The sequence below is a fragment of the Pseudogymnoascus destructans genome (assembly GCF_001641265.1).
Source record: "Pseudogymnoascus destructans isolate 20631-21 unplaced genomic scaffold scaffold_12, whole genome shotgun sequence".
Taxonomy (NCBI): Eukaryota; Fungi; Ascomycota; class Leotiomycetes; order Thelebolales; family Thelebolaceae; genus Pseudogymnoascus; species Pseudogymnoascus destructans.
The window spans coordinates 661,366-684,614 of record NW_020167531.1 but is presented as its reverse complement, the minus strand read 5'-3'; the positions used below and the strand labels follow the sequence as shown (position 1 = coordinate 684,614).

Here is a 23,249-nt window from a genome sequence, read left to right as displayed (position 1 = left end):
TGCCTAACCTATATGTTCACTTGCATCTTCGACATCCTCATCTTCGACATCCTCATCGTCGACAATTATCCCCCAATCCCGTAGACATAGTAAATATCTAATTGTTGAAGGTAATAGTCTATTCCTTTTCTTTGTGACAATGTCAGCTCCTTGGCTAAAGACCCGTTCTGATGCTGCTGATGTTGCTGGAATTGCTAAATAGTCTCGAGCTATTTGTGCAATTATTGGATACTGATACTGCTTTGCTTGCCAATATTTAAGGATATTAGTCTCAGGCTTATCAACTCCTGGCTCATTAAGCCACCGTCTCCATTCAACCTCTTGAAGTATAGGCTTTCGATGCTTAAACATCTCATCCTCGGAGTCCACTTCTTGAGGTATATCCTCATCCTCATTATCAAGCACAGCATCCATTTCCTCTACTCGAATATCATTGTCCCGTGTTTTATACTTGTTATAACAAGCTGCAAACTGTGCTCTTGCTCGTTCCTTGCTTGTGTTATAAAAGCTTTCAGGCAAATAGAAGTCAAATATACTAAAATTAAACTGAGGATCACATATTGTTGCAACTGTTGAATGGCTTGACCGTTGGCTTGTTGCAAGTGAGAAATAGTCGTCCAATTTGTTGAATGCAGCAGTACAAGCTTCGTTGATACATGTATGCTTAACAGTCTTCTTGATCTTCTTAATTTTATCCATTAGTCGTAGATAATATGGAACACAGTAGTTAAATGTTGGATACCCATCTGCTTGCACCTTTTCTGGGATACGCTTAAAAATCTCAAAGAACTCTGCAAGAGCATGAAGTAATTCCCATTCTTTTGAAGAAATCTGGATATCACGCATGCTTATATCAAGAGTCTGTGATGCACAAATGGCTGTGATTGGTGCCTCCATTGACAATGCATTTTGAAGCATATGATATGTTGAGTTCCATCGTACTGGCATATCAATTGTAAGAGTAACAGGCTTGATTCCAGTGGCTATAGCATGAGAACGAAGACTATCCTTCCACCCTCGACGATTCCTAAACACATAGATGTGCTTGCGGAGCTTTGTTAAAGCGTTAACAACTTCTTCTTTTTCGGAATAGATAGCATTAATCTGAGTATAAGCTAAACCCTCTTGAACTCGATAGCTCTCAAGCTCTTCTGATGGTACAGCTTTCATCATCATAAGAGCTGCTTGAACAGCTAGATTTATAATATGTGCCATACATCGTACATCGCCATCTTTAACAGTAAAGCTCCATGGCTGATTTGTTGTTGTTGGAACATCTGCTGCATTGCTGTATTATTTGACACATTGTCTCTTGTGATAGTAAAGACTCCATGTGTAATTTTGAAATCATCTGTAACTGAGAGTAATTGCTGAGCTAGGTATTCGCCAGAATGAATAGGTTCAAGTAGATTTATCACATCTAGGATTCTTGAATGTTGGACCCAATCTTTTGATATCCAGTGTACGGTAACAGCAGCATGATCTGTTCCATTTATAGCAGTCCAAGCATCAGTCGTAAGTGATAATCGCCCACCTGCTTTAATATTACTATGCAGTTCCAGTTGTAGCTGCCCTCGATGATAGCAAAATTGCCTGTGTAGGTCCTTTTTCAAAGACGTTGAAGAAATACTCAAGACTGAAGGATTGAGGTAATGCACTAGCTGCCGGAATGAGAATTTATCTACCAATCTCATTGGTAGATTATTCATAATGATGAATGCAAGTAACAATTCTCGGAATTTGGTGCCTGACACTGGAGTTGTACCATGAGGATTTGGCTTGAAGAATCTAGACAAAGATGCACGGTTCTGAGGGTGGATATTGTCTTTATTCTGAAGTTTTCGAGTAGATTTTGAAGACGCTTCAAAGACAGTTGGATGCTTTAGTTCAATATGTCTCCATAAATTGCTTGTTGTATTTTGCGATACCAGTTTAGCTTCAGGCATATATGAACAGCCTTCTTGCGTACAAGCATATTGCATCTTATTAGGAGAGCTTCTTAAGATAGTACGAGAATATAGGTTCTTTGTAAAAAGAGCAGAATGAGTGACTGGTAGCTGTAGTGTTGCGGTACTGCTTTGTGGTAATGATAGCGAAGACGATGAGAATACTCCATCATTACTGTTATGTTCATAAATAACATGATCGTCAAGATCCTCAGGGGCGTCAGACAACTCGGAATCACCATAATGATGATAATTGTAATGATTGAATGTATTAAATGTCAATCTAAAAAGCTATATATTGAGGACGACAGTAAGTCCTCACCGCTAGATGCTTGGACATCTTAGACATCTTGGCAAGTATTCGGATCATTCAATCTTGGCAAGTATTCGGATCATTCAAATACTTGCCGAATCATGATTCGAATCATCAAGAAATAGCCTGAATCAGATCATGAATCGAATCTGATTCGGTGTGAATCACGTTAAATAACGTAACTTAACATACATGCATAGCGAAAGCTCCAGCATAGTGAACGCTCCACCCCACCACACCTGCACATTTTGTAACAGCTATTACACAAACCAATATGATTAATTAATTCAAGCTAGTAGAACATCTTTCTCAGATGTTTCTACTACTACCTGACAGGTCCTCGTGTTATGTCCAGCCTCCCCGCAGTTGCCATAACGCCGAGAGCACGTTTCAGTCCTTGGCGCACGACTACTACCCACGTGCATTTCCTCCTTTATCTGCTCAGAGTTTTCACCAGAATTGTGAGAACCATGGTTGAGTCCCCTAGTTCGGTGAGAGCCATGGGACAGCTCAGGCCCACGGTGGAGATTCTCTGGTTTCTAGAACCACAAACACAGAGTTTTCTCCAGCCTCCGGCCCGATTCCCAACAAAGATATCCAATGTTATCCATCACATGACATTCTGTGGATCGCTGCCGTGGATAACATGGATACTTTAAAAATACGATAAGTCGATATGCTTTTAGCCGATATTTACGTTATCTCAACATCTTTTTCTGTACGGAAGCTTTTTACATACAAAACACAATACATCCGATATCGTGAGATCCTCCTTGAATATTGACTTATGCTAATCTTTTGAATCTTATAGAATGCCTTCGAGAAATCTCAATTCGATGACGATTGAACAGCGTCGTGCTCTTCGACAATGGACCGTCAACAAAACACCTCGACCTTCCCAAAAAGATTGTATCGCCTGATTTTTGAGAAGTACAACGTTCGAATTAGTCAATCTACAGTCTCGGAATCCCTTAGCAGCCGATTTATCAACCTTGATGATCTGATTAATACACCAACAATAGGGAAGAGGAACGATATGAATATACGTCGACGGGAAGTGGCTTGGCCAGATATTGAGGCTATCCTTTTTGAGTGGCAAGAACGAATCGATTCAAAAGGAGGTTTTACAACTGCGGAGATCTTACAAGAGAAGGCAAAGTGAATTTGGTCACAACTACCACAAGGGAAGACTTCGCCAGAGTTTAGCATTGCTTGGATACAGAAATTTCGACTACGTCACTGTTATGATATCAAGTGCGTTGCAGCTCGAGTGGGGGTTCAGGGGTGTGGGGAGCTTTCCAGGGTTGGAGCAAAGTTTTCAGTTGTGGAGTGAATTCTCAGAACTGGTCTCGCTAAAGAGAATTCACTCCACAACAACATAGCTGTATATAGATCGAGCCACTGCTCGAGTGCTCCTCTTCTCTTTTCTTTCTTCTCTAGATTGAGTTTAATTCATAATACCCAACTGGCGCCCTATGCCTTGGTGAACCGTGACAGTCACAACATCCGGAATAGAAAGAGGCAAGGAGAAGGGGCATCAGTCAGTGAGACAGCAGAGGACGAGATGAGGGCTACTCAGACAGTGGCTGGGGAGTATTTAGAGGACAACATTTATAACATGGACGAGATGGGTTTATACTGGAAGATGATGCCATCTCGTGGGCTTTCTACAATGGAGGCTCGAGTAGGAAGGAAGATGGACAAGGCAAGGATGTCTGTCGTATTCTGTTGTAACACTGCTGGTACTGATCGATGTCCTCCTTGGTTTATTGGCAAGGTAAAAACTCCTCGAGCTTTACGAAACACCGACGTCATAGCAATGGGAGGGGTTTGGAGGTGGAATAAGAAGGCTTGGATGAATCAGTTTATTATGGCAGAATGGTTAAGGGCTTTTTATGATCGTATTGGTACAACACGGTGTTATGATTACAGCTCACAGCTTGTCCCAGCTTGTTACGGTTGTTACAGTTGTTACAGTTATTACGGTTGTTATGGGATTACGGGTGTAGCCTTAGCTACCAAGGTTACAACTGCTAAGCAGACAACTGTATGTTATAAGGAATAGCCTCACCTTCCTTCCTTCTTCTTCTTCTTCTCTCTTTAGATTCAATCTAGATTACTTTTCCTGGACTGGCATCATGACCTCTATGACCATCATAACACACGGGAGGTTCTTCTCACCATGGACAACTTTTCAGCACATATCAAGGCCCTCAAATCGACACCACCCCCTGCGAATATCCGAGTTATCTGGCTTCCTCCAAATGCAACAAGTCAATTTCAAGCCCTAGATCAAGGTATCATTGTGTCATACTGACATTCGTTGCACTCAGTTTGCTATCAAACTCAAGAGCAAACTTAGAAATCTCCTCCTCAAACCTACAAGTCACTATACATATTTTAGCTTATCACACCAACAACAAGAGAAATACTACTCAACGATTGCTACAACCCTCTATGATTCATTACACGTCATTGCTCCTTAGTTACTGGCTGATATGACCACATAGCATATCTCTACAACCCTCTATGATTCATTACATGACATCACTCCTTCGTTACTGGGCTAATACTACACATGACATATCTCTATCAACTAGAGGCCTAGGATCATGAGCGATAGCTCCAAAAGCTTCTACAACCCTCTATGATTCATTACACGTCATCGCTCCTTAGTTACCTACAAGATTGGTTAAGTTATGACATAATCTGTCTATAGGGGTACTCTGACCTTGGACCTCCTTTCACTTCCTATAGGCTAGGAACCTAGGAGATGGTTCTATGGGATTCTCTTACGTCGACTACAGTTACCAAGCCTGGTTAGTCATGGAAAGTCTTGGAAAATGAGATAACTACACTCCTTTAGCATAAATAGGATTGCCCTTTCCTTAAGAAAGGGCAAGCAGACAATACAGTAAATCGACTATCACATACTTCCACGTCTTTTCCAAGCTTCCAAGCATTGATCTTGTTACTCCTTGTTTCTGAAAAGTCAGTGAGGTGCTAACCTCTGACTTATCCCTGAGTTCTCAGACTCAACATTTGTTACAACTTGTCTAAACCACTCCACTACATCATACACCTTGATTGCTGCGTTGTGGAATAGTCTAAGCTACGAGCCTTTGGCTCTTTTTCCTAAGACAGTGTGTTGTCTTAGTAAAATCATCCCTTCCTTGGGTGGCTAAATTCTCACATCTGGTGCACCCACCATTACAACACGCATGGTGAACATTGAGCGTAAGATGCAGCTCCGTGCTGGCATCGATGCATGGAAGGCAGAACGTACATGGAAAAAGGACCTACATGAATTTCAAAAAAGTAACCTAGACACAGAGCCACCAATTGGCTTACATACAAAAATCATTGACCCGGACGTTACACAGAAGAAACGTAAGGAGAAGGAGGAGGAGGACCGACTGTTAGCCATCGAGGATAGTGGGTACGTGAACTTTGCAGGCTTGGACTACGACATGATTCACGATGCAAGTGACGGTGGCAGTAATGATCAATCACTACCTCCTGACAATATTGATCCAAATCTTTATTAATTATTTAATTCTATAACGTATAACGAAAGTGCCAAACAAGCGAAAGTGCCAAAATATCGCGACTACCCCATAAGAATTGCGATAAATCCACCACAACAATATAAATTAATTAAAACTACTCAGAGTCCTCTTCCTCAGACCTGTCTATTACAATCTGACAAGTGCGCGCATTGTGTCCAGTCTCACCACACTTGCCACAGCGACGTGCATGGGTTTCTTCCCTTGGCTTCCGACCACTACTTGCCCTTATTTCTTGCTCTACTTGCTGCACAATGTCCCTCTCGTCCTGTAGCTCCTGTGCTACCTGTTGACTAAGTGATCCTCCTTGCTGTAGTCGTGTTTTTTTAGCTCTCCAGCGCTTGCTTAGCACTTCATTTGCCTGTCGCAGGTTTTGGTTCTCTGCTTTTAACAATGCTAATTGATGCATTATTTGCGATGCACCCTTTGTAAACTGGTCAACAGCTGCATAGATTGAGGTTGGAGAGCTATTTTGATGATGCGCAATTCAGTTTTTAATGAAAGTAGACTGTGATACAGCTTCAGTTGGGTTATTTGGTGTCTGAGAAACCCATGGTTGAGCGGTGTTTGGGCGAGAGGTTGGAGGTGTTGGAGGTGTTGGCGTCTTAAACCTAAGGTCAAGTGTAGATATTACACTCTCAGGGCTAAATGGAAGAAGCCCAGCACCTCGGAACCCTCCCTGAATATTGCTTTCTGTCATTGCAATGTTAAATGCAGCGTGGAAGGCAGGAAAGAAGTCATCCTTAGTAATGTGAATAATATGAGCCCGCATCATATCTTCAATTTGCCAACCGTAAGCTCTCTTTAATGGGCCAAAACAGCCAACATCAAGTGGTTGGAGTATATGGGAAGAGTGAGCAGGCATACAAAGCGTAATAATGTTGTGTTCTTTGCAGTACTCCTCAAACTTGTCTGAGTGGTGGCTCTCATGACCATCAAGGACTAACAAGCGATAACCACCAACACTCCGGGGCTTTGTGTGCTTCTCAAAATGCTGAATCCAATCCATACCTCTCTCGTTTGTAGTCCAGCCATTTGCAGTAACAGCGATTACCCAATCTGCTGGAAATCCGCTATTCTCATACCAAGATGCAAGGTGGTTTTTACCTGCCACAATGACAAATGGCGGCACTGCCCAACCTTGAGAACTAACGCCTTGGATTACTGTAACCCATTCCCGATTGCCAGGCTGCACCTTTTTTGCCTTTGCCCGCCCATCTGAGCTCGTTACTACCGTTGCGCTTGAGATGACGCCCATCATAAACCCAGTCTCATCAAAGTTGTAGATATCTGCATTGTTGATGCCATACTTTAGAATTTTGTTCTATACAAGCTCAAACCAGCCACGAATGACTTCTGTATCTTCGCACTTAGCCCTCTGGTAGTCGTATTTTCGCTGGAAGCGTGTCCGGAGCTCTACATGGCGCTTAACAAAGTTTGAAGCCCAACGTGACCCGACGCGTGGCGCGTCACGTGTTGCAAGTAGTCAATTTGCCATATCTTCAACAATAGACAACTGAGGAGGGAACCCTTTAGCAGCTAAGTCAAGTATATACTGAACAAGAACTGATTCCTCTAGGTTACTTAATTTCCGTAAGTTGGCTTGGATATCGCGTCGTGAAGGTACGCCTTGTAAACAGTGACGTAGCTTGCGGTGGTCTACGGAATAGATCCTAGCTGCAACTCGAAGGTGCAAATTTGGGTTGCTTTGCATAGCTTGGATAGCTAGCACTAATTTGCTTTCATCATTTTTATGGCGCATGTTTTATTGTGGAGGAATTTAACATTTAGTTGGGGGGGTTGGTCACCGCATGATTTTGGCATTTTCGCTTGTTTGGCACTTTCGTTATACATGCACGTTAATTTATATATATTTACAGCATTGTTACGTTGTTGGTCATGTTCATGGTTGGTCATGTCACGTCGCGAGTCCGCTCCCGAAGTGTCCCATAATCACTTTCACGTCCCAGTTCGCTTTCGCCAACCGCCTCCAGGCTGTGGTTTGAGAACCAACGATTATTCATTTCATTTCTTAGGATTTTTAGGTCACGTGACTTATGATTACATGACTTGTACTCATCTAACTCATGAGTTGAGAACACAGAACTCAAACTCATGAATTTGAGTCTGTACTTAAACTCGTGAGTTTGAGTTACTCACCAACTCATGAGTAGGATGATTTTAATGAGTTTTATTGCTAACCCTGAAGATAACGTGTGTTGGAGTTGAAAGGTAGAAGGGTTACGAAAAGTGTCCAGGTCATGATATGTCTAGGGTGGTCATAATAAACCACATTATATCTTTATAATTAAGAGTTATTATATTTGTAAATATATATATTATTAGTTTATTACTAATCTATTAAGTCTATTCTATAGCTATTCTACTCTACTATGAATTACTTTATTAATTTGGCCCGTTTCATGATTCTGGGTTTGCTTACGTAGCCGCTTACAAATCCAAGGGGGGGTTAGTATTCGGATGCTGGTGTCCGTACTCCGTATACTAGAACTCGTTCACAACCACTTTGACTAGCGCGGATGACTAATTAGCGTGTGCCGCGGTTAAAAGTGTTCAATTTTTCGGCTTGGTATTGTTTTGAAGAGGATCAAAAATATTCAGACTCGTCAAACTCTGTGATTGAGAATCCAATACACATTTGACGGAGACAAAGTCTCTTCTTTATAGATGAATATGTGGACTATAAAGTTTTACATTGATATAGGTTTGCTATCCGTACTTACACGTCTCAATACCTCAGCCACATAGTCACACAGTGTGATGCAGCGCCTTGATCAGTCACTCAGCTTCTCGAAAGCAAACAAATGAGATCTTCTCCGGAAGACCCAGTGTTCTTGTTCACGTCTTGTGTCGGGTTCATTTGGGGATTGAAAAGGGGGCTGGTCTTCGGATCGGCCCTCCATAGAGGGAATTGCTGCTATAGCGAAAAGAACCTTCATAGTCCATTCTCTTACTCCTTGCGAGCATCCTACAGGAGAGTGGCTCCTTGTGACCTACATACTCCAGTAACAGAATATATAATATATAATACAGCGTTTGTTTTCGCATATGTGCTTTCGTTGATGTGTGGTGTGAACTGCCGACATGATAGGACTCCACGTTCCTGACTTGGTCCCTTGATAAAGGAACAACGTCATACCCTATGCATATAGCTTTCCTGTATTCGTTCTCGACAACAATAACTATCTGACATAGTAATGTTGTAAATACCATATCACCCTCTCAACAAGGCGTATATAGTATCTCGGGTTCGAATATCCGTCCGTTGCTATCCTTCAATCCCGCTGACTGCCCAATACTCCACCATGCCTCCATCCAAGGACCATTCCTCCAAATTCTCCCACCTCCCTCTTACCACCTCTGGCCCTCAAGACTGTGCCGTTAGTGGCTCGGCTCTTCCCAATACTCCCTATTTCGCATAATGTGCAAACATTGGAGCAGCAGGTGCAGAGAGCGTACCAGCAGTATTCCGAACTGCAGGACGACTTGGCAAAGAATACATTTATGACGAGTATGAAGACCAGAATGGGGTGCTTTTCTATCGGGTTTGTCTTCTTTCCATAATGTCGCAACGCATTGGAATCACATGATGCCAGCCTATAATACCAGCCCCTTCCAGCTACCCCTCCTGCGACGCAAATCTAACATTCTCGAGCTCATTCAAGATCATATCAAAGAAATGTATCCAATAATATACACTCCCACTGAAGGCACAACAATCCAGAATTTCTCCCGCATCTTTCGCCGTCCCGAAGGTTGTTTCCTCAACATCGGTGATACCGACCGTGTCTACCACGATCTCGCCCAATGGGGCGAGCCACAAGACATTGACTACATTGTCGTTACTGACGGTGAAGAGATCCTTGGTATTGGTGACCAGGGGATGGGGGGGGTTCTGATCTCCATCGCCAAGCTGGTTCTAACTACGCTCTGTGCGGGTATCCATGCAAACCGTACATTGGCTGTGGGACTCGACTACGGTACTGATAACGAGAAGCTTCGCAATAATGACTTATACCTCGGGTTAAAACACCCGAGGGTCAGGGGCGAGAAGTATGAGAAATTTGTTGAGACCTTCGTTCAATCTGCGAGGAAGCTCTATCCGAAAGCGTACATATATTTTGAAGATTTTGGCCTGCCAAATGGTTAGTAATTCCTCGTTCTGCTTATCAAGGCTATGTTGGTATTGAGAAGGACATTTAAACGCTCCCTGCAACCCATGAGTTCAGCCGTGAAAGAATAGAGGCTAATTATGGGTAGCACGGAGAATATTAGACAAGTACCGCCCGACGATGGCTTGCTTCAATGACGACGTGCAAGGCACTGCGTCACTTTGGCTGCCATCATGGCAGGACTGCATGTCTCTAAGACAAACTTAGAAGATTTGAAAGTGGTGATTTTTGGTGCTGGCACCGCAGGAACGGGTGTTGCAGACCAAATCCGAGACGCCATTGCAACTGAGAGTGGAAAATCTAAAGAAGAAGCCGCCAAGCATATATGGTAACCAATATCCACATGCTACATGCGCTGAGATATACTGACCAAGATAGGTACGTGGATAAACCAGGCCTACTTCTAAAGCGCCACGGTGACTATCTCTTCGGTGAAGCTGCCGGGTTTTGTGGAGGTCCGATGAGGACGTGGGGTTTCACGGCTTTGATTACGGAGAGGAGATCGATGTCTTTGTCGCTGTCCCATTCTGAGTCGTCACGCGCGTAGGGCTTTTGTGCGGAGTTGAGCTTGTCCCATGTCTCACGCCCCATTATATTCCCCCTTCTCCAACCCCACGTCCCTCCATGAAGCCAACCCCGCCGACCTCAACGCTTGGACCGATGGGAAAGTCCTACTAGCGACTGGCTCGCCCTTCCCATGACGCACAATGGCACCACTCGCGATGTGACGGAATGCAATAACGCGCTTGTCTTCCCCAGCATTGGATTGGGTGCAGTTCTCAGCCGCGCCTGTTGAGCGATAAGATGCTTGTGGCAGCCGCGAAGGCGCTCAGCGCGCAATCACCCGCTATGAAGGACCCCGCGCGTCCGCTGCTGCCGGATGTGGAGGATGTGAGGGAAGTCAGTGTGCAGATTGCGATAGCGGTGGTGAGGCAGGCGGTTGAGTAGGGGTTGGCGAGGGAGGAGGGCATTCCAGAGGATGAGATGAGCTGGATGAGTGGATTCGAGTACAGATGTGGAAGCCGGTGTAAAGGCCGCTGAGAAAGGTGTCGAAAGAGGTTGCGAGTAGGGATGCGAGTGGGGAGATGGGTATTGCTGGGTCGGTCGCGCAGGACTGAAGGTATATTTTTCTTTTCAATTCACTGACGGCCTTTCATATTCACCTAAGCTTGGACTCGTGCGTGAATATATCACATATATCAGAAGATCAAGTGCCATTTCGTCGGCAAGACTGTTACCGAATATTATACCAGCCAGTCACCCAATAATTACGCTATACTCTGAGGAGATATACTCATGTGACTTACTTGCAGCAGCTGTTGTGTCCAAAGTAGTAGCTAAAGTTTGACGTCAATCCGCTAGCCTCAGGTCCGCGCCCTGTTCCTGAAACTCTAAATCAAGCGGAATCCTGGGACGGCCAGAAGGCGAGGTGCGGGTGTTGCTCAGTGCATATGATATTGAACGAGAATGCAAGGATAAAGAGAACAGACACCGGAGGTGAGAGCGGATCCATTTTGTAGGCGGTGATTCCCAAAGAGACTGAGCTATCTCTGTAAGCTCACCACAGCAGCTGGAGATGTCAGTAATGGGGTTCATAGAGTTAGCCCCATTTCGTGATGATTATCTGAGAGCTAGAGGGTACTAATTGACACCGGCAGAGGTATAATAATAATTAGAGCGTTTAGTGTGAAGCCTAAATGTCGAATCAGGGGAAGTGGCCTTGTAGTTCCACGCCAATAGCTTCGTCGGCGGCCTCGGCGAGTTGATCGGGCTATCATTTTTGCTTTCAACACAAATATTTGACACCTTTTAGATGTGTACCACGTGTATTTCGAGCCTCGAAGAACAAGTTATGCCACAAAGTGTCCCAGATGATTCTATTTCTGCGTGCCAGGTTCTGGGTTGTACCTCATACTGTAAGGACTGATGGTATCAAGACCGCCAAAGTAAAAACAATACAAACCTGGTTCTTACTTTGCTCCCAATAGCCATGTATCCTCACCGCATAAAGCTGCCCATTAGCGGTCCGCAAAAATGCCCATCCCAACCGCCGCTGCGTCCAAGAACGCCCCATGGAAGTCCGTAACCGACTGGGTCATCGCCAAAATTGTTGATACTGGTGGAAGATCAAACTCACCCACTGCCACCGCTGCTGAGCCTGTGTGCTGCCTCATCCACACCGTAGCCAACCCAATTCTGGACGCGGCTCTTCTCGATGGGATCAAGCGCCATCACTTTCTCGCAGGTGGGAGAATGTCTAAATTCCTCACTGTCCCATGCGCCCAGGCAGCCCGTCTCTTCTACAAATTTACCAAATACTGCGGTAGTATCATCCGCAACCCCAACAACCGACTTGATAGGAATCTTCCCGATTTCTTTGCGCCTGTTAGCAGCGGTAGGACGGAGCAGAGGTGGAGGGAGATGACGGGGGCGGAGCTTGAGAAGGCGGGATTTGCGTATGGGGAGGATCTTGGGGTGTTGGAGATGCAGGGGATGAAGTTGATGGGGTGCGTGGCTGAGGTGGAGGATGATGAGTAGACAGAAGCGATCGAGGCCATGTGGAAGGCGGAGACTGGGATTGTCCGCTCCACAGCATCGATGTTGTAACAAGGATACACACTTAAGCCCAATCTATAAAATACTCTCAATTATTACAAATAACAAGTTGTTCTGAGGGAGATAATATTATGACGCGTAAAGGAAGCTTGCGGAAAGGAAACTAATGTGGACGAAGCGCGATCTCCGCACTTACCTATCTCCGCACCTGCTCCATGTATGAGAATTAGGTGACACTTTGGGGCGGAGACCGACAGTATAAAGATGTTTCTTCTACCTTATAATCAACTATGACATAAATGTGCTTTAAGAGGAACCTCTAATAAAATCACAATACTCGTATTTTCGTAAGGGAAACAAAATCAAAGCCACAGTTGAAACTGTGAAATAAAATGACGTTTAATAATCAACAAAATGGCCTCCAAGCGGACAACCCTGTCCGGATAGAAACGGGGCCATACATAAATGGAGAGGTAGGCGAAGCTTTGGTTCTACTCTAAATTAATAAAAACTTCCGGTTTCTAGTTTGTGGAATCCTCCGACAAAAAGACATTTAAACTCTACTCTCCTGCAACGCATGAGCTGCTTCCTGAAGGTTGGTTTCTTTTTTTTTCACCAATAGGCAGTCTTATTCTGACATTTTGTAGTTTACGAAGCAAGTATTGAGGACACCAACCAAGCGGTTGCCGCGGCCAAAATTGCCCAGCCAGCATGGCCAAAGCTGTCCCCAATTCAGCGTGGGGAGCCTATTAAGCTCTCTATGGATATTCTGTCTGATTTGTGCTTTGGGAAATGTTTTGATACCTTGAACAGTGAGAATAAACGGGATCTCATTCTTGAGGCATGGAGAAATCTGCTCAGATGGTTTTAAGCTAGGCTATTTATCCCTTTGGCCGCGGGTTCACACAACTAAATGGTTTTAAGGAAGGAACTATGCACAGATGGCCAAAACGTATCTGGGATTATTCACTCCAAGGAAGATGTAGTGAAACGAAAATACGTCTACCAGGATGTTTATACAGAAGCCACAACACCACCCTCCATCCGATCGGCTTAGCCATGTTCAGTGATATTAATCGGTGTCAAACAACATAGAAAGCTATTGGAGCAATGATGGAACGCATACAGAGAGGAGACGAAGGTGGTGAACGAGGCGACATCTTTTCCAACCTTCTCCACGCGAAACAACTGGAAACTGGAGAGCCATACAATCAGCGCGAGTTGATGGGCGAAGCGATTCTCCTCCTGTTTGTCTATCCTATTTAGAAAACCAATCATTGCACAAGCCTTCGAATTGGAACTGACAGAATTATAGTGTGGCAGGTTCTGATACGACTTCTACTGCATTGACAGTGATCATCTGGCATCATATGGCAAACCCAGAAACTTTGCAGAAGTTGACCAGTGAAATCTGTGGAACATTCAGCTCCGTTGAAGCCACAACCTACCACATGAGATCGGAGTTCGTGACAACTTCGAAACGAGAGCTTTCCAATTTTACCCCTATGTTTTGCAACTGCTAATGAAGTCTCTTCACGTATATCAAGCTTAAACTGTCATTCACCAACCCCGAGATGGAGTTACAGGATGGATTCGATGTTGAAGATACGTTTGTTGCACTAAAACCCAAGGTCCGGGTACAAGTGGCAAAGGTCTGAGGTTCACGCAGAGGGAGTGGCACCTCGTAGGCGGTTGAAGAGGCTGCTTAATTAATAAGTTATCGAAGCTATCCCCAAGCTCTCAGCGACAGTTTGTTGTGCATGGTCACTCCCGCACTTGCCCTTATTCGCGCTTATCCTCAGTCGCACCTGCCTTCGTTGGCGCCTGTCCCTACGCGCACACCTTCCCTCGGAAACTCAAAATCACAAGCAATAAAAAAGACCACTCAATGCCGTTCCTTCGTCTTTCGCATTAAAGAAGGGAGTTATATGGGTTTCCGCTCCCCCGCGCAGCAAAACGCTTCCTATCTGTCCCTCTGTCCGAGTGGAGAGAGGAGAGATGAATATCCGTCCGTCGTCCATCCATCCGTTCTCGATCCCTTTCTGCCTGGCGCCCTCACGCCATATATATAGAGTAGAGCGTACTATACTGTACAAATACACAAAGCCCCTTCCTGGTATTATAATCCCAACTCCCTCATCCGTAAACGTCATAAAAAAACACCTGTGAAAACCAGCCAAACATTCCAGCGCCCCGGTTCGTAGAGTTCTTTGTGCCATCCCATATAGATCAATCCATATGTGCATCCGTCTCCAACACACCTATATTTCGTACAAGTATGTCCCCGTGGGGACGATCACTGCTGACCCGGCCCCCAGTTCGACCAATCATGCGTCTCCTCAAACATCTGCATCTCCGCGGACGAACCAATAAACGGCATAAAGGTGTTCAGGTCATCCGTCGTAAACTCCATACCCTCGCTGAAGGCAAAGATGTCAACATCCATATCATTCGGAAGCAGGCCACCGCCGAAGTCCGTCGCGGGCGGGAACCACTGATTCGCGAGGTCGGCGGGGTTTCCGGTGCCCGAGAAGTCAGTAGTGGCGGTGGTAGCTGTCGAGACTGACGCGTTGTGCGTGTACGACAAGACTTGAGCGGATGAGGGCGAGGGGTTGCTGGGCGAGGGGTTGCTGGGCGAGGTGTTGTTGGTAGTGAGGTAGGGGCCGACACCGGCGGAGAACTCAGAGTACCAAGGTCCGTTGGGGTGGTCGGTGGTGCCGGCGGCGTCAGGCGCGGGTCGGGAGGAGCGACGGTTGCGGTCGGCGACGTTAGTCCTCTTGCCCTTCTTATGAAGGGGGCTTTGAGTAGGCTCCTCGAGAGACGGCTTGCCATGATTATTCATGACGAGATTCAGCAGCGGCACAATCAGTTGGGCCGCTCCTAGCCCTTCGCCAGTCTGGGGCATGGCGTTGGTCAAGCGCTGCTGGTGGTACATTGCCACCTTAAGGACGATCTGGAGGAACTTGCTCGCAGCGCGGTATTCGGTGATGCGCTTGAGACGGGCAACTGCCGTTCGGAGATAGTAGTCTATCTTGAGCGAGTCGGCGTCGAGGATCTTCCCCAGCTCAGAATCCGGAAGGCTGGCGTTGGCGTACATCTTGATCAGCAGCACCATGCCGTATGACATGCGGACAAAGTTGACGACGGGGTAGCATTTAATAACGTCATCGGGCATGCTAAAGAAGGCGTCGAGGAGGAGATGGGCGGACTCGATGACGGTCATGATAGCGCTCGCGCTGGCCATGGAAATCGGGCCTGCCTTTGCCCCGATATCAATCAATTCCTCTGGTTGGAAACCATCGGCATTCTTGACCATGATGGCATATTCCTGCAGGATAATTTTGTTCATATAGTAGTGAACGTCCAGACTAGCTGACAGCTGCGAGGGATCTATAGTCTTGCGAAATTCCTCGAGCCTGTTCTCAAAGCCCTTCAGGGTCAGCTGCACTCGCGGATCAGACATCTCTACGCGGGTGGACAGGTCGTCAAAGGCGAATACGGCAGCGCTTTCCTCAGTAATGTGCTGTATCTTCGACCATATGATGAGAAGCTTGTCTGACGGGAGAGCATAAGGAGAGTTGGTAAGGTAGTCAATGCATCCCTTGGTGAATGCGGAGAAGGCAAACATATTCGGCCTGCGCAGTGACATCGACACACTATCTCGAGTTAGCCACTATCATTCATCGGCCATTTCTAAGAAAATACCTTGCACAAATCAAATAACAGCTCAGGTGCGTCCTCTTGCTCTCTAGCACCAGTAGCTCCTGGCGCAGGATTCGAGCCGCCTCAGGGTCTGCGGGGGGTGGGTTGGTGTCTCCCATGTTCGAATGCGATTCCTGTCGGGGGGGCTTTACAAAACTATCCGCAACAACAGTTGGCCATTGGTGCTTTGAAAAAGGCCCTGGCAAATCTGGCTGTCCAATGTCCAGCGACATGGATGCTGCCATGTGCACATACTGGTAGAACTTGAGCGTTCTGAAGTCATTTGGTGGATATAGCCAAATACAGGTCAGCAGGAATGCTTGCACGAGCTCGAGCGATTTGTCGGAATTCATAATGTATCGATCAGCGAAAACTTGGAGGAGTTCTTCGTGCAAAGTGATATATATGTTGTGGTCCTTCTGTCCTGCTGCAGCAGCCAAGATAGTGAGGAAGAGTATTGGCTTCGACGAGCGAACAGACTCAGCTGTCTGCTCCGGGCGGAAGACGACTATTGGGCAGTGCACTATCATATTGTTGACGTAGTGATCGAAGTACTCCTGTGCCAGTTCCAATCCAATCAGGTCGCGCTCGATCACGTCTAGCGTCCTCTCTCCCGTATCAGAGGTCTCGCCATCCATATCGCCAGGTCCGCAACCCCAGCGAGGTTCTTGCATGGGTTCTTCGAAGGCGCTGGGATTCATTGCCATGTGGGGTATGGGCGCCCTCTCCAGAAACCCCTCAATCTCCTGGTCTTCGTCCACAGTGTTCATAGAACCCTGATTCGAGTCTCCCGAGGGCGACTGCTTGCTCTTGTTCAGCAGCGAGCGCATGGCACGCACCTCCCTCTCGAGCTCAGCAACCCTGGTGTCCGTCCTCTTCCTCGGCCGCCTCTTCTGGGGAGCGGCATAATGGCAGGTGCGTCCGTTCTTCGTACAGCGCTGACATCGTCTGGTGGCAGGGTCAGGATAGGGCAGGCAGCGCACTTTGAGGAGCCGACACGGCTCACAGGCCCGATTGACATGCTCGGGTTTTGTTGGCGCCGAGTCGGGTGTCGTCTGGGTTGGTGGCACAGTAGACATTGTCGGCACTAGATTCATAAGTTCGACATCTGATAAGATGTTAGCAAATTCCTTAGTAAGTGCCGCTCGTTACGAAGTTCTTTTTTGCCTCCTGCCTTGCTCTCGGCGCCAGTACACCTGTGTGGCAAAGAATGAGGAGGAACGGAGCGGGGTGGAAGAAAGATACGGGGACAGGGTTTTTTGGGAGGATAAGGCATGAGTAATAAAAGTGTCCATACGGTGTCCAAGTTATGCGCAGGGTGCGAAGTCAAAACAGGAAGATGACCGAGCGTGAGACGGCGGCCCCGCCTTCCTTGTTAGTAGGATGGTAGATAGAGTAGAAGAAAAAGATAAGAGATAAGAGTACAGAGTACGGGTACGAGTAGGAGTATAGCACTGTAGCACTGTGGAGTACTCTCCTGTTGTGTCTACTGTGGTGTTTTCTGTAATATTTCCCGTGTATTCAGGGTAATCAGATCCAGTGTATGCACGCCAAGCAGGTCTGTCATCTCATCGTGGGAGTCATCAAGTCATCTTCCCCAAGGCATCTTTCCAAACTCGTCGTTGACGTTTTCGTTGGGCGTCACAGAACGCGTTGATAGCGTCTTGGCGCTAATTATTAATTATACGGTGGATACGGCGGATGGCGGTTGGTTGGGCGTGAATGGCGCTTTGCAGCGGGCAGATGCTGACCCGCAGTGGTAATATTACCTAATGAGGTAATTGTGGAAACATTAATTGGGGCTGAGAATGGGAAAATCACGTGACTTTACATGTCTGGACGAGTGAAAAGACTGGTATGACGCTGCGGCCAGGTACGAGGTCCGCACCTTCCTGACATCCTTGGTGACAGGTGTCATCTCCGTATTAGAGTTTAGCATTCCGTATAGGGTAATTTCAAGCCTGTTGCTGTGTTGACGACAACACAGCTTTGACTCTAATCTGCACAGCTACAATGTGAGAACAAGACCACGAATCGGATTCAACTGATCCGACGTGCGCCACTCGGTATTCGGCCTTCGGGTACCGGGTAATTAAGGATAATTAGATGCTCTGAATGAATATGCATTGGCATCGGAGAATAATTCTGACTGTGGAAGTATGTGAATAAAAACCTTGCTTAATATTTTAAATATAGTTAACTTATAACTTAACGTTATGTTATAGAAAAAATAATAACTAATCATATTACTTATTCGAGATTTTGCTATCCAGTGACCCCCTCACCCTACTAAACCTGTCAAATAGCTGCAGATGGGATCTTACAAAGCCTATCTCGAACAGGGCCTCGATCTATGTCCCAAAATATACCTCCAAGAAGACCCAGACCCCCAAACGCAGGATGCTGATTACCCTGGGCGGCCGCCAGATGGTGCCAGCCAAGGCAGACAGTTTGATTACGAGAGAACAGCTTCCTCGAGCAACCCCAACCATGCCAGTCAAGGTACAGAGTCTGCTCGCGACTATATAGCTACTTCGAGCATCCCTATCCGATCCAGTCAAGACACACGGTTTGCCCTCCCGACCCCCTCAAGCAACCGTAGTCATGCTAGTCAAGACATGCAGGTCACTCCCGACGTCTTCTCAGCTTCTTCGAGCAACCCAACTCGCCCAAATCAAGATACACAGGTTACTCGCTCAATCCCCACCAGCAACTCCAGTCGTGACAGCCACGGCGATTTGACAACTTCCTCCAACAACCGTACCCAATCTACTCCGCGCTCCAACCCACTGTCCCACCTAACCCGCCCCTCAGAACCAAATCCCCTACCTTCACAGAGCCTCAACTCCAAAGACCGCAACCCATCGCCACCTCCCGCGCCACCACATCCACCAGGCCCCTGTCCTCCCTGCGCCAAACGACTGTGGTCGAAAGTTCTCCGCGCGCCGCCACCCCCTGAACCTCCAAGTCCACGAACCCCGGGACTATGGACAAAAGTACTCTGTTCGTCCACAACTCCCCCACTCGCGCCTGATCCCACCGAGCAGGAAGCGCCACGACCGCATGGGTTATTCACCAAAAGACGTAGATCTTCCGTTCCTCTGTTAGACCTGCCACCTGCCGAGTTACAGCCAAAGGTAACAGAAAAGGTGCGTAGGCAGGAGCGTAGACAGTCCTCCCCTATGCTCGTATCCACACGCACCGAGACCTGGCCCCCCAGGAGACGTCAAAGGTCTCACGATCCCCAATCCCCTCACCACCCAGACCCAGACACCCAAACCACTCTATCCCACTTTCTCCCGCGTCCGGTTCATTCCTCCTCCCCAAACCCCCAAACTCCCAACCACGCACCTCCCTCCCCTTCTCCCCCCTATCCCCTTACCACCAACCAGTACGACAACGACAACCCCTCCTCCCTCCTCCCCCTCCAACACCACCTAAACTACACCTTCACCTCCCCCACCCTCCTCACCCAAGCCCTCACCCCCCCCACCCCCGGCCACTCCAACAACGCGCGACTCTCCTACCTCGGCCGCAGCGCCATGGAGCTCGTGCTCTGGGAATCATGCTACACCCTCCGGCTTTCCGAGCGCGCGGCAAGGGAAGCGGTGGCGAGGGCGTTGGGGGTGGAAGCGCTGGTGGGGGCGGGAATGAGGTGTGGGCTTGGGGGGTGTATGTGGATGCGGGGGTGGGGGGGGGTGAGGAGGGTGATGGGGGGGTTGGGGGTTGGGATTGGGGACGGGTAGGGGGCCGGTAGATGGTGGGGTTTTGGGGGGAGAGAGAGTGTATGAGTTTGTAGCGTTTGTAGACAATTCAAACAAGAGTGCGAGATTCATCGGGCAGGATGTGCGGGATAGTGGGATTCTAGGAAAAATAAAACAAGTAAATAGTAGGACAAGTAAAATCTCAGCACCAACCAGTAAAAATTACTCTCCTATTTTTCGTCATGATCCTTAACTACCGATTGGAACGGATAGCAGCACGAAATGTTGTCGCGGCATGGGCGTGATGGCATGTAGTTAGGCTGCGCACTACTCGCTCAATACTCGGCTCACTCGCTCAGTGGGTTACTCAGCTGGGTGAGTAGCTGAACCTTTTACTCGACTCGGTGAGTGAGGTCAATACTCAGTTACTCTGTAAAAACCCGGTGAGTACTCGGCTATCACGTGTAAGATTTATGCATCATGTGAACAGTCCCTCATACGATTAATACTGTTTTATGGTTAAGTTAAAGTATTACATCTATTAGCATCACTCTCGCCATCTCTAGTAAGCTGTGAGAACGAATCATGTATATTCCTCTATCTAAGTACCATGATTATCAGAAGATTATTAGAACGCTATTATCTATTATATATGCTTAAGAACATCCCTCCACCTTGCTTGATGAGGCCGGCCAGACCTACTAATACCTAAAGTATTTATAGGGTCTTGATGAGGATCCTCAACTGAGCGGAACGAGCTATGAGTCAAGATAACTGTGTATAGAACTTGTTCATAAAATGTCTCTTGTGTGAGAATATGATCTTATTATAGGTATTAACCTACATAATTCTGGTAATAATCTGGTAATCCTTACTTGTTGAGGTTGCATTTGATTGATTCGCATTTGATAGAGACTATCCTTCCCATCTGTGACTTCTTTTTGCAAATGTTTGATGCAAGATGTGTTGCCATAGACTTTGGGCCAGCAGACTTGATTGCAGGATGCGTAAGGGCCTTCGAACAATAAGTACAAATAACACATGGTTCTCCAGAAAGCCGGTCTGCTCCTTGGTGATAACTTCTCCAGTATTGAGAACTCCAGTTGGTTGAATCCCATGCAATCTTCATAAGGAGTTTTGTAGTATGATCTGAGTGTTGTTCATACCATCGTGATAGCTTCCACCACTCAATGAATATATCGTGTGTATCCTTAGTCCATTTGACGAATTGGTTTAACTTGCCAATATATTCAAGGCCTGCAGGGACTTTGTAAGGATGCCTGTCCCTCAGTGATGGAAAGGATCTGAGTCGGGCAGGTTACGGTCACATGATAAGAGTTAAGGCAGGTTAGCTGAGTCGGACCCGTTTCGGGTACTTAAGGAGATTGACCCAACGGGGGTTCCTCTCTTCATCTTTTTAGTAGACCTATAGGATAGCATCCGTTTAGCCTCTGACTCGCACTCTCATATGCTATTACTGTGAGCTGGGTGCCCTGTGTCCTTACAGACTTGATTTAATGAGGATAGTCGTTGAGAAGACGGAAAAGAGTCTGAGAATACTGTCAGAATCAAACAACTCTGAGTATTGAGATGGCATTTGGCAAATTGCTCGATTATCAGAAGGTTACCAGAAGTCTGGCTACGATGAAGTACTTAAATACCTGGTTTTCCAACGCGAAAGGTACTCCAGCGCTATAACTTTAGCAACTCAAGTTCTCCTCTACTCTAGCTCCAGGAACAACATATCCTGTGCAGCTGATACCTTAGCCCACTTTTCCTTATCAAACTTCTTAGAGTAGACAAGTAAGAACACCTCTTTGAAGCTAGAACTATGAGTGGATATTTGCAACCATCCATTGTCGACAAGATTGTAAGACTTTGGGTACCACTGCACAGGTCCTGGTAATTAGGCCCACTTTCCAAACTGCCTGCTCGTACAAACAGAAATATTTATGTGGTGGGATAACCTCGTGAAAAGTGCTATAATAAACAATTAGTATTGCCAGAAGATTGCTAGGATGATCAGAGACGTACCCTTCCTCTACATCAATCCACGGCATATACTCAAAGAGACGCTCAGGCTTCTTTCTCAGCTTTCCAGCCTTTCTCGTATATGAGTGGATACAGCTATCCCAGAAATGTTGCCACTTGCGGAAATTGGACTCTTCATGGGCCTATCAACTATTAGTATCACCAGAAGATTACCAGATTATGAGGTAGCATACATCAATGTGCGCTTGAGTTAAGAGAGCCTGGGTGCTAGTGATCTCTTCATCGGAAAGCTCATCTGGTAGAACAGCCTCGTCATTTAAAATATCTCGCGCTGTAACATAAGCTCCAACTCCAAATCGTCTTCAACCTCAGTATCCTCCCATTCGCTGTTATGATTGTCATCGATTGGAATACTTGAGATACCCTCAAATGCAGCAAGCTCAGACAGAAGTTGTTTGGGCGGAGTAGATGGTGGGGCTTGTGGAGAAGAAGAGGCGCTAATATTCTTGACTTTCTGATTCGCAATGCAAGATGCATGGGTACCTTTCTCAGTCCTGTTTATAGTTAGATTGAGGCTACCAGAGATTACCAGAAGGAACTTACCGAACACAAATACGCTCAACCTTCAATTCATTCTGTAGACGTGTCTTGTCTTCAGTAGAGGCAGCGATATACTTTGTGTAATGACACAGGGCACCCAGCTCACAGTAATAGCATATGAGAGTGCGAGTTGGAGGCTAAAAGGATGCTATCCTATAGGTCTACTACGAAGGATACAAAAAAGATGAAGGGGGAACCCCGTTAAGTTTGTTTCCTTAAGTACCTGAAACGGGCCCGACTCGGTTATCCCAACCCTAGCCCTGAACCTTCCACCGCAACAGGTCCGCATCGACCCTGAACCCTACACCCTTACTGTCCCCCACTATAGTGTAACTCGCTATGTCCTCCTCTACTGGTCCGAAACCACACCGAGTCGGATTTCATGCTTGTGGTGACCGTAACAGCTCTGAGGCGGGTTCTTCGAGTATCTAGGTAAGGAGGCATCCTTACACTTTGCAGACTTATATAACTTCTTTAAGTAGTAGCTCAGATCAGCATGGTCAGCCTTGAGTGCTAAGTGAACAGCCTTCTCATCTTCAGTAAGGTTGGAGACGCAGTTGCGAGCTTTGATAGTATTCGCATTAGTGGAGAGTTCTTCATGTGCCTTGAGTTTCGCCATACTAACTAAACACGTGATTAGCAGAGATCTCCAGAAGTTCTGGCTATAGAATCAAGAT

General features: G+C 46.5%; 9 protein-coding genes across 9 annotated transcripts; 7 read left to right on the top strand and 2 right to left on the bottom strand.

The window, feature by feature from the left end:
- Positions 1-9,151: 9,151 nt before the first annotated feature.
- MAE1_3 (NAD-dependent malic enzyme, mitochondrial) lies at positions 9,152-10,089 on the top strand (the record flags this gene model as incomplete). The annotated part of the gene is made up of 4 exons (XM_024470123.1): positions 9,152-9,226; positions 9,288-9,391; positions 9,456-9,991; positions 10,085-10,089. 4 exons carry the CDS (start codon positions 9,152-9,154, stop codon positions 10,087-10,089), a joined length of 720 nt encoding a protein of 239 aa, XP_024323633.1.
- Positions 10,090-10,191: 102 nt separating this feature from the next.
- On the top strand, positions 10,192-10,565 carry MAE1_2 (NAD-dependent malic enzyme, mitochondrial; the record flags this gene model as incomplete). The annotated part of the gene is made up of 2 exons (XM_024470122.1): positions 10,192-10,346; positions 10,397-10,565. The coding sequence occupies 2 exons, from the start codon at positions 10,192-10,194 to the stop codon at positions 10,563-10,565; spliced, it is 324 nt and encodes a 107-aa protein (XP_024323525.1).
- A 160-nt stretch (positions 10,566-10,725) lies between these two features.
- MAE1_1 (NAD-dependent malic enzyme, mitochondrial) lies at positions 10,726-10,966 on the top strand (the record flags this gene model as incomplete). Its single annotated transcript, XM_024470121.1, has 2 exons — positions 10,726-10,742; positions 10,795-10,966. The coding sequence occupies 2 exons, from the start codon at positions 10,726-10,728 to the stop codon at positions 10,964-10,966; spliced, it is 189 nt and encodes a 62-aa protein (XP_024323632.1).
- A 1,086-nt stretch (positions 10,967-12,052) lies between these two features.
- Positions 12,053-12,556, top strand: VC83_06523 (uncharacterized protein; the record flags this gene model as incomplete). The annotated part of the gene is made up of 1 exon (XM_024470120.1): positions 12,053-12,556. The coding sequence occupies one exon, from the start codon at positions 12,053-12,055 to the stop codon at positions 12,554-12,556; it is 504 nt and encodes a 167-aa protein (XP_024323526.1).
- A 410-nt stretch (positions 12,557-12,966) lies between these two features.
- On the top strand, positions 12,967-13,445 carry VC83_06522 (uncharacterized protein; the record flags this gene model as incomplete). The annotated part of the gene is made up of 3 exons (XM_024470119.1): positions 12,967-13,047; positions 13,100-13,169; positions 13,222-13,445. The coding sequence occupies 3 exons, from the start codon at positions 12,967-12,969 to the stop codon at positions 13,443-13,445; spliced, it is 375 nt and encodes a 124-aa protein (XP_024323636.1).
- A 242-nt stretch (positions 13,446-13,687) lies between these two features.
- VC83_06521 (uncharacterized protein) lies at positions 13,688-14,232 on the top strand (the record flags this gene model as incomplete). The annotated part of the gene is made up of 3 exons (XM_024470118.1): positions 13,688-13,821; positions 13,890-14,036; positions 14,103-14,232. 3 exons carry the CDS (start codon positions 13,688-13,690, stop codon positions 14,230-14,232), a joined length of 411 nt encoding a protein of 136 aa, XP_024323635.1.
- On the bottom strand, positions 14,074-17,566 carry VC83_06520 (uncharacterized protein). The gene is made up of 2 exons (XM_024470117.1): positions 16,280-17,566; positions 14,074-16,230 (listed from the first exon to the last, which is right to left on the bottom strand). The coding sequence occupies exons 1-2, from the start codon at positions 17,371-17,373 to the stop codon at positions 14,871-14,873; spliced, it is 2,454 nt and encodes an 817-aa protein (XP_024323487.1). The 5' UTR covers positions 17,374-17,566; the 3' UTR covers positions 14,074-14,870.
- A 984-nt stretch (positions 17,567-18,550) lies between these two features.
- VC83_06519 (uncharacterized protein) lies at positions 18,551-20,022 on the top strand (the record flags this gene model as incomplete). The annotated part of the gene is made up of 1 exon (XM_024470116.1): positions 18,551-20,022. Exon 1 carries the CDS (start codon positions 18,589-18,591, stop codon positions 20,020-20,022), a length of 1,434 nt encoding a protein of 477 aa, XP_024323598.1. The 5' UTR covers positions 18,551-18,588.
- Positions 20,023-21,700: 1,678 nt separating this feature from the next.
- On the bottom strand, positions 21,701-23,191 carry VC83_06518 (uncharacterized protein; the record flags this gene model as incomplete). Its single annotated transcript, XM_024470115.1, has 6 exons — positions 21,701-21,803; positions 22,015-22,154; positions 22,206-22,303; positions 22,387-22,526; positions 22,576-22,624; positions 23,023-23,191. The coding sequence occupies 6 exons, from the start codon at positions 23,189-23,191 to the stop codon at positions 21,701-21,703; spliced, it is 699 nt and encodes a 232-aa protein (XP_024323595.1).
- Between the last annotated feature and the right edge of the window lie 58 nt (positions 23,192-23,249).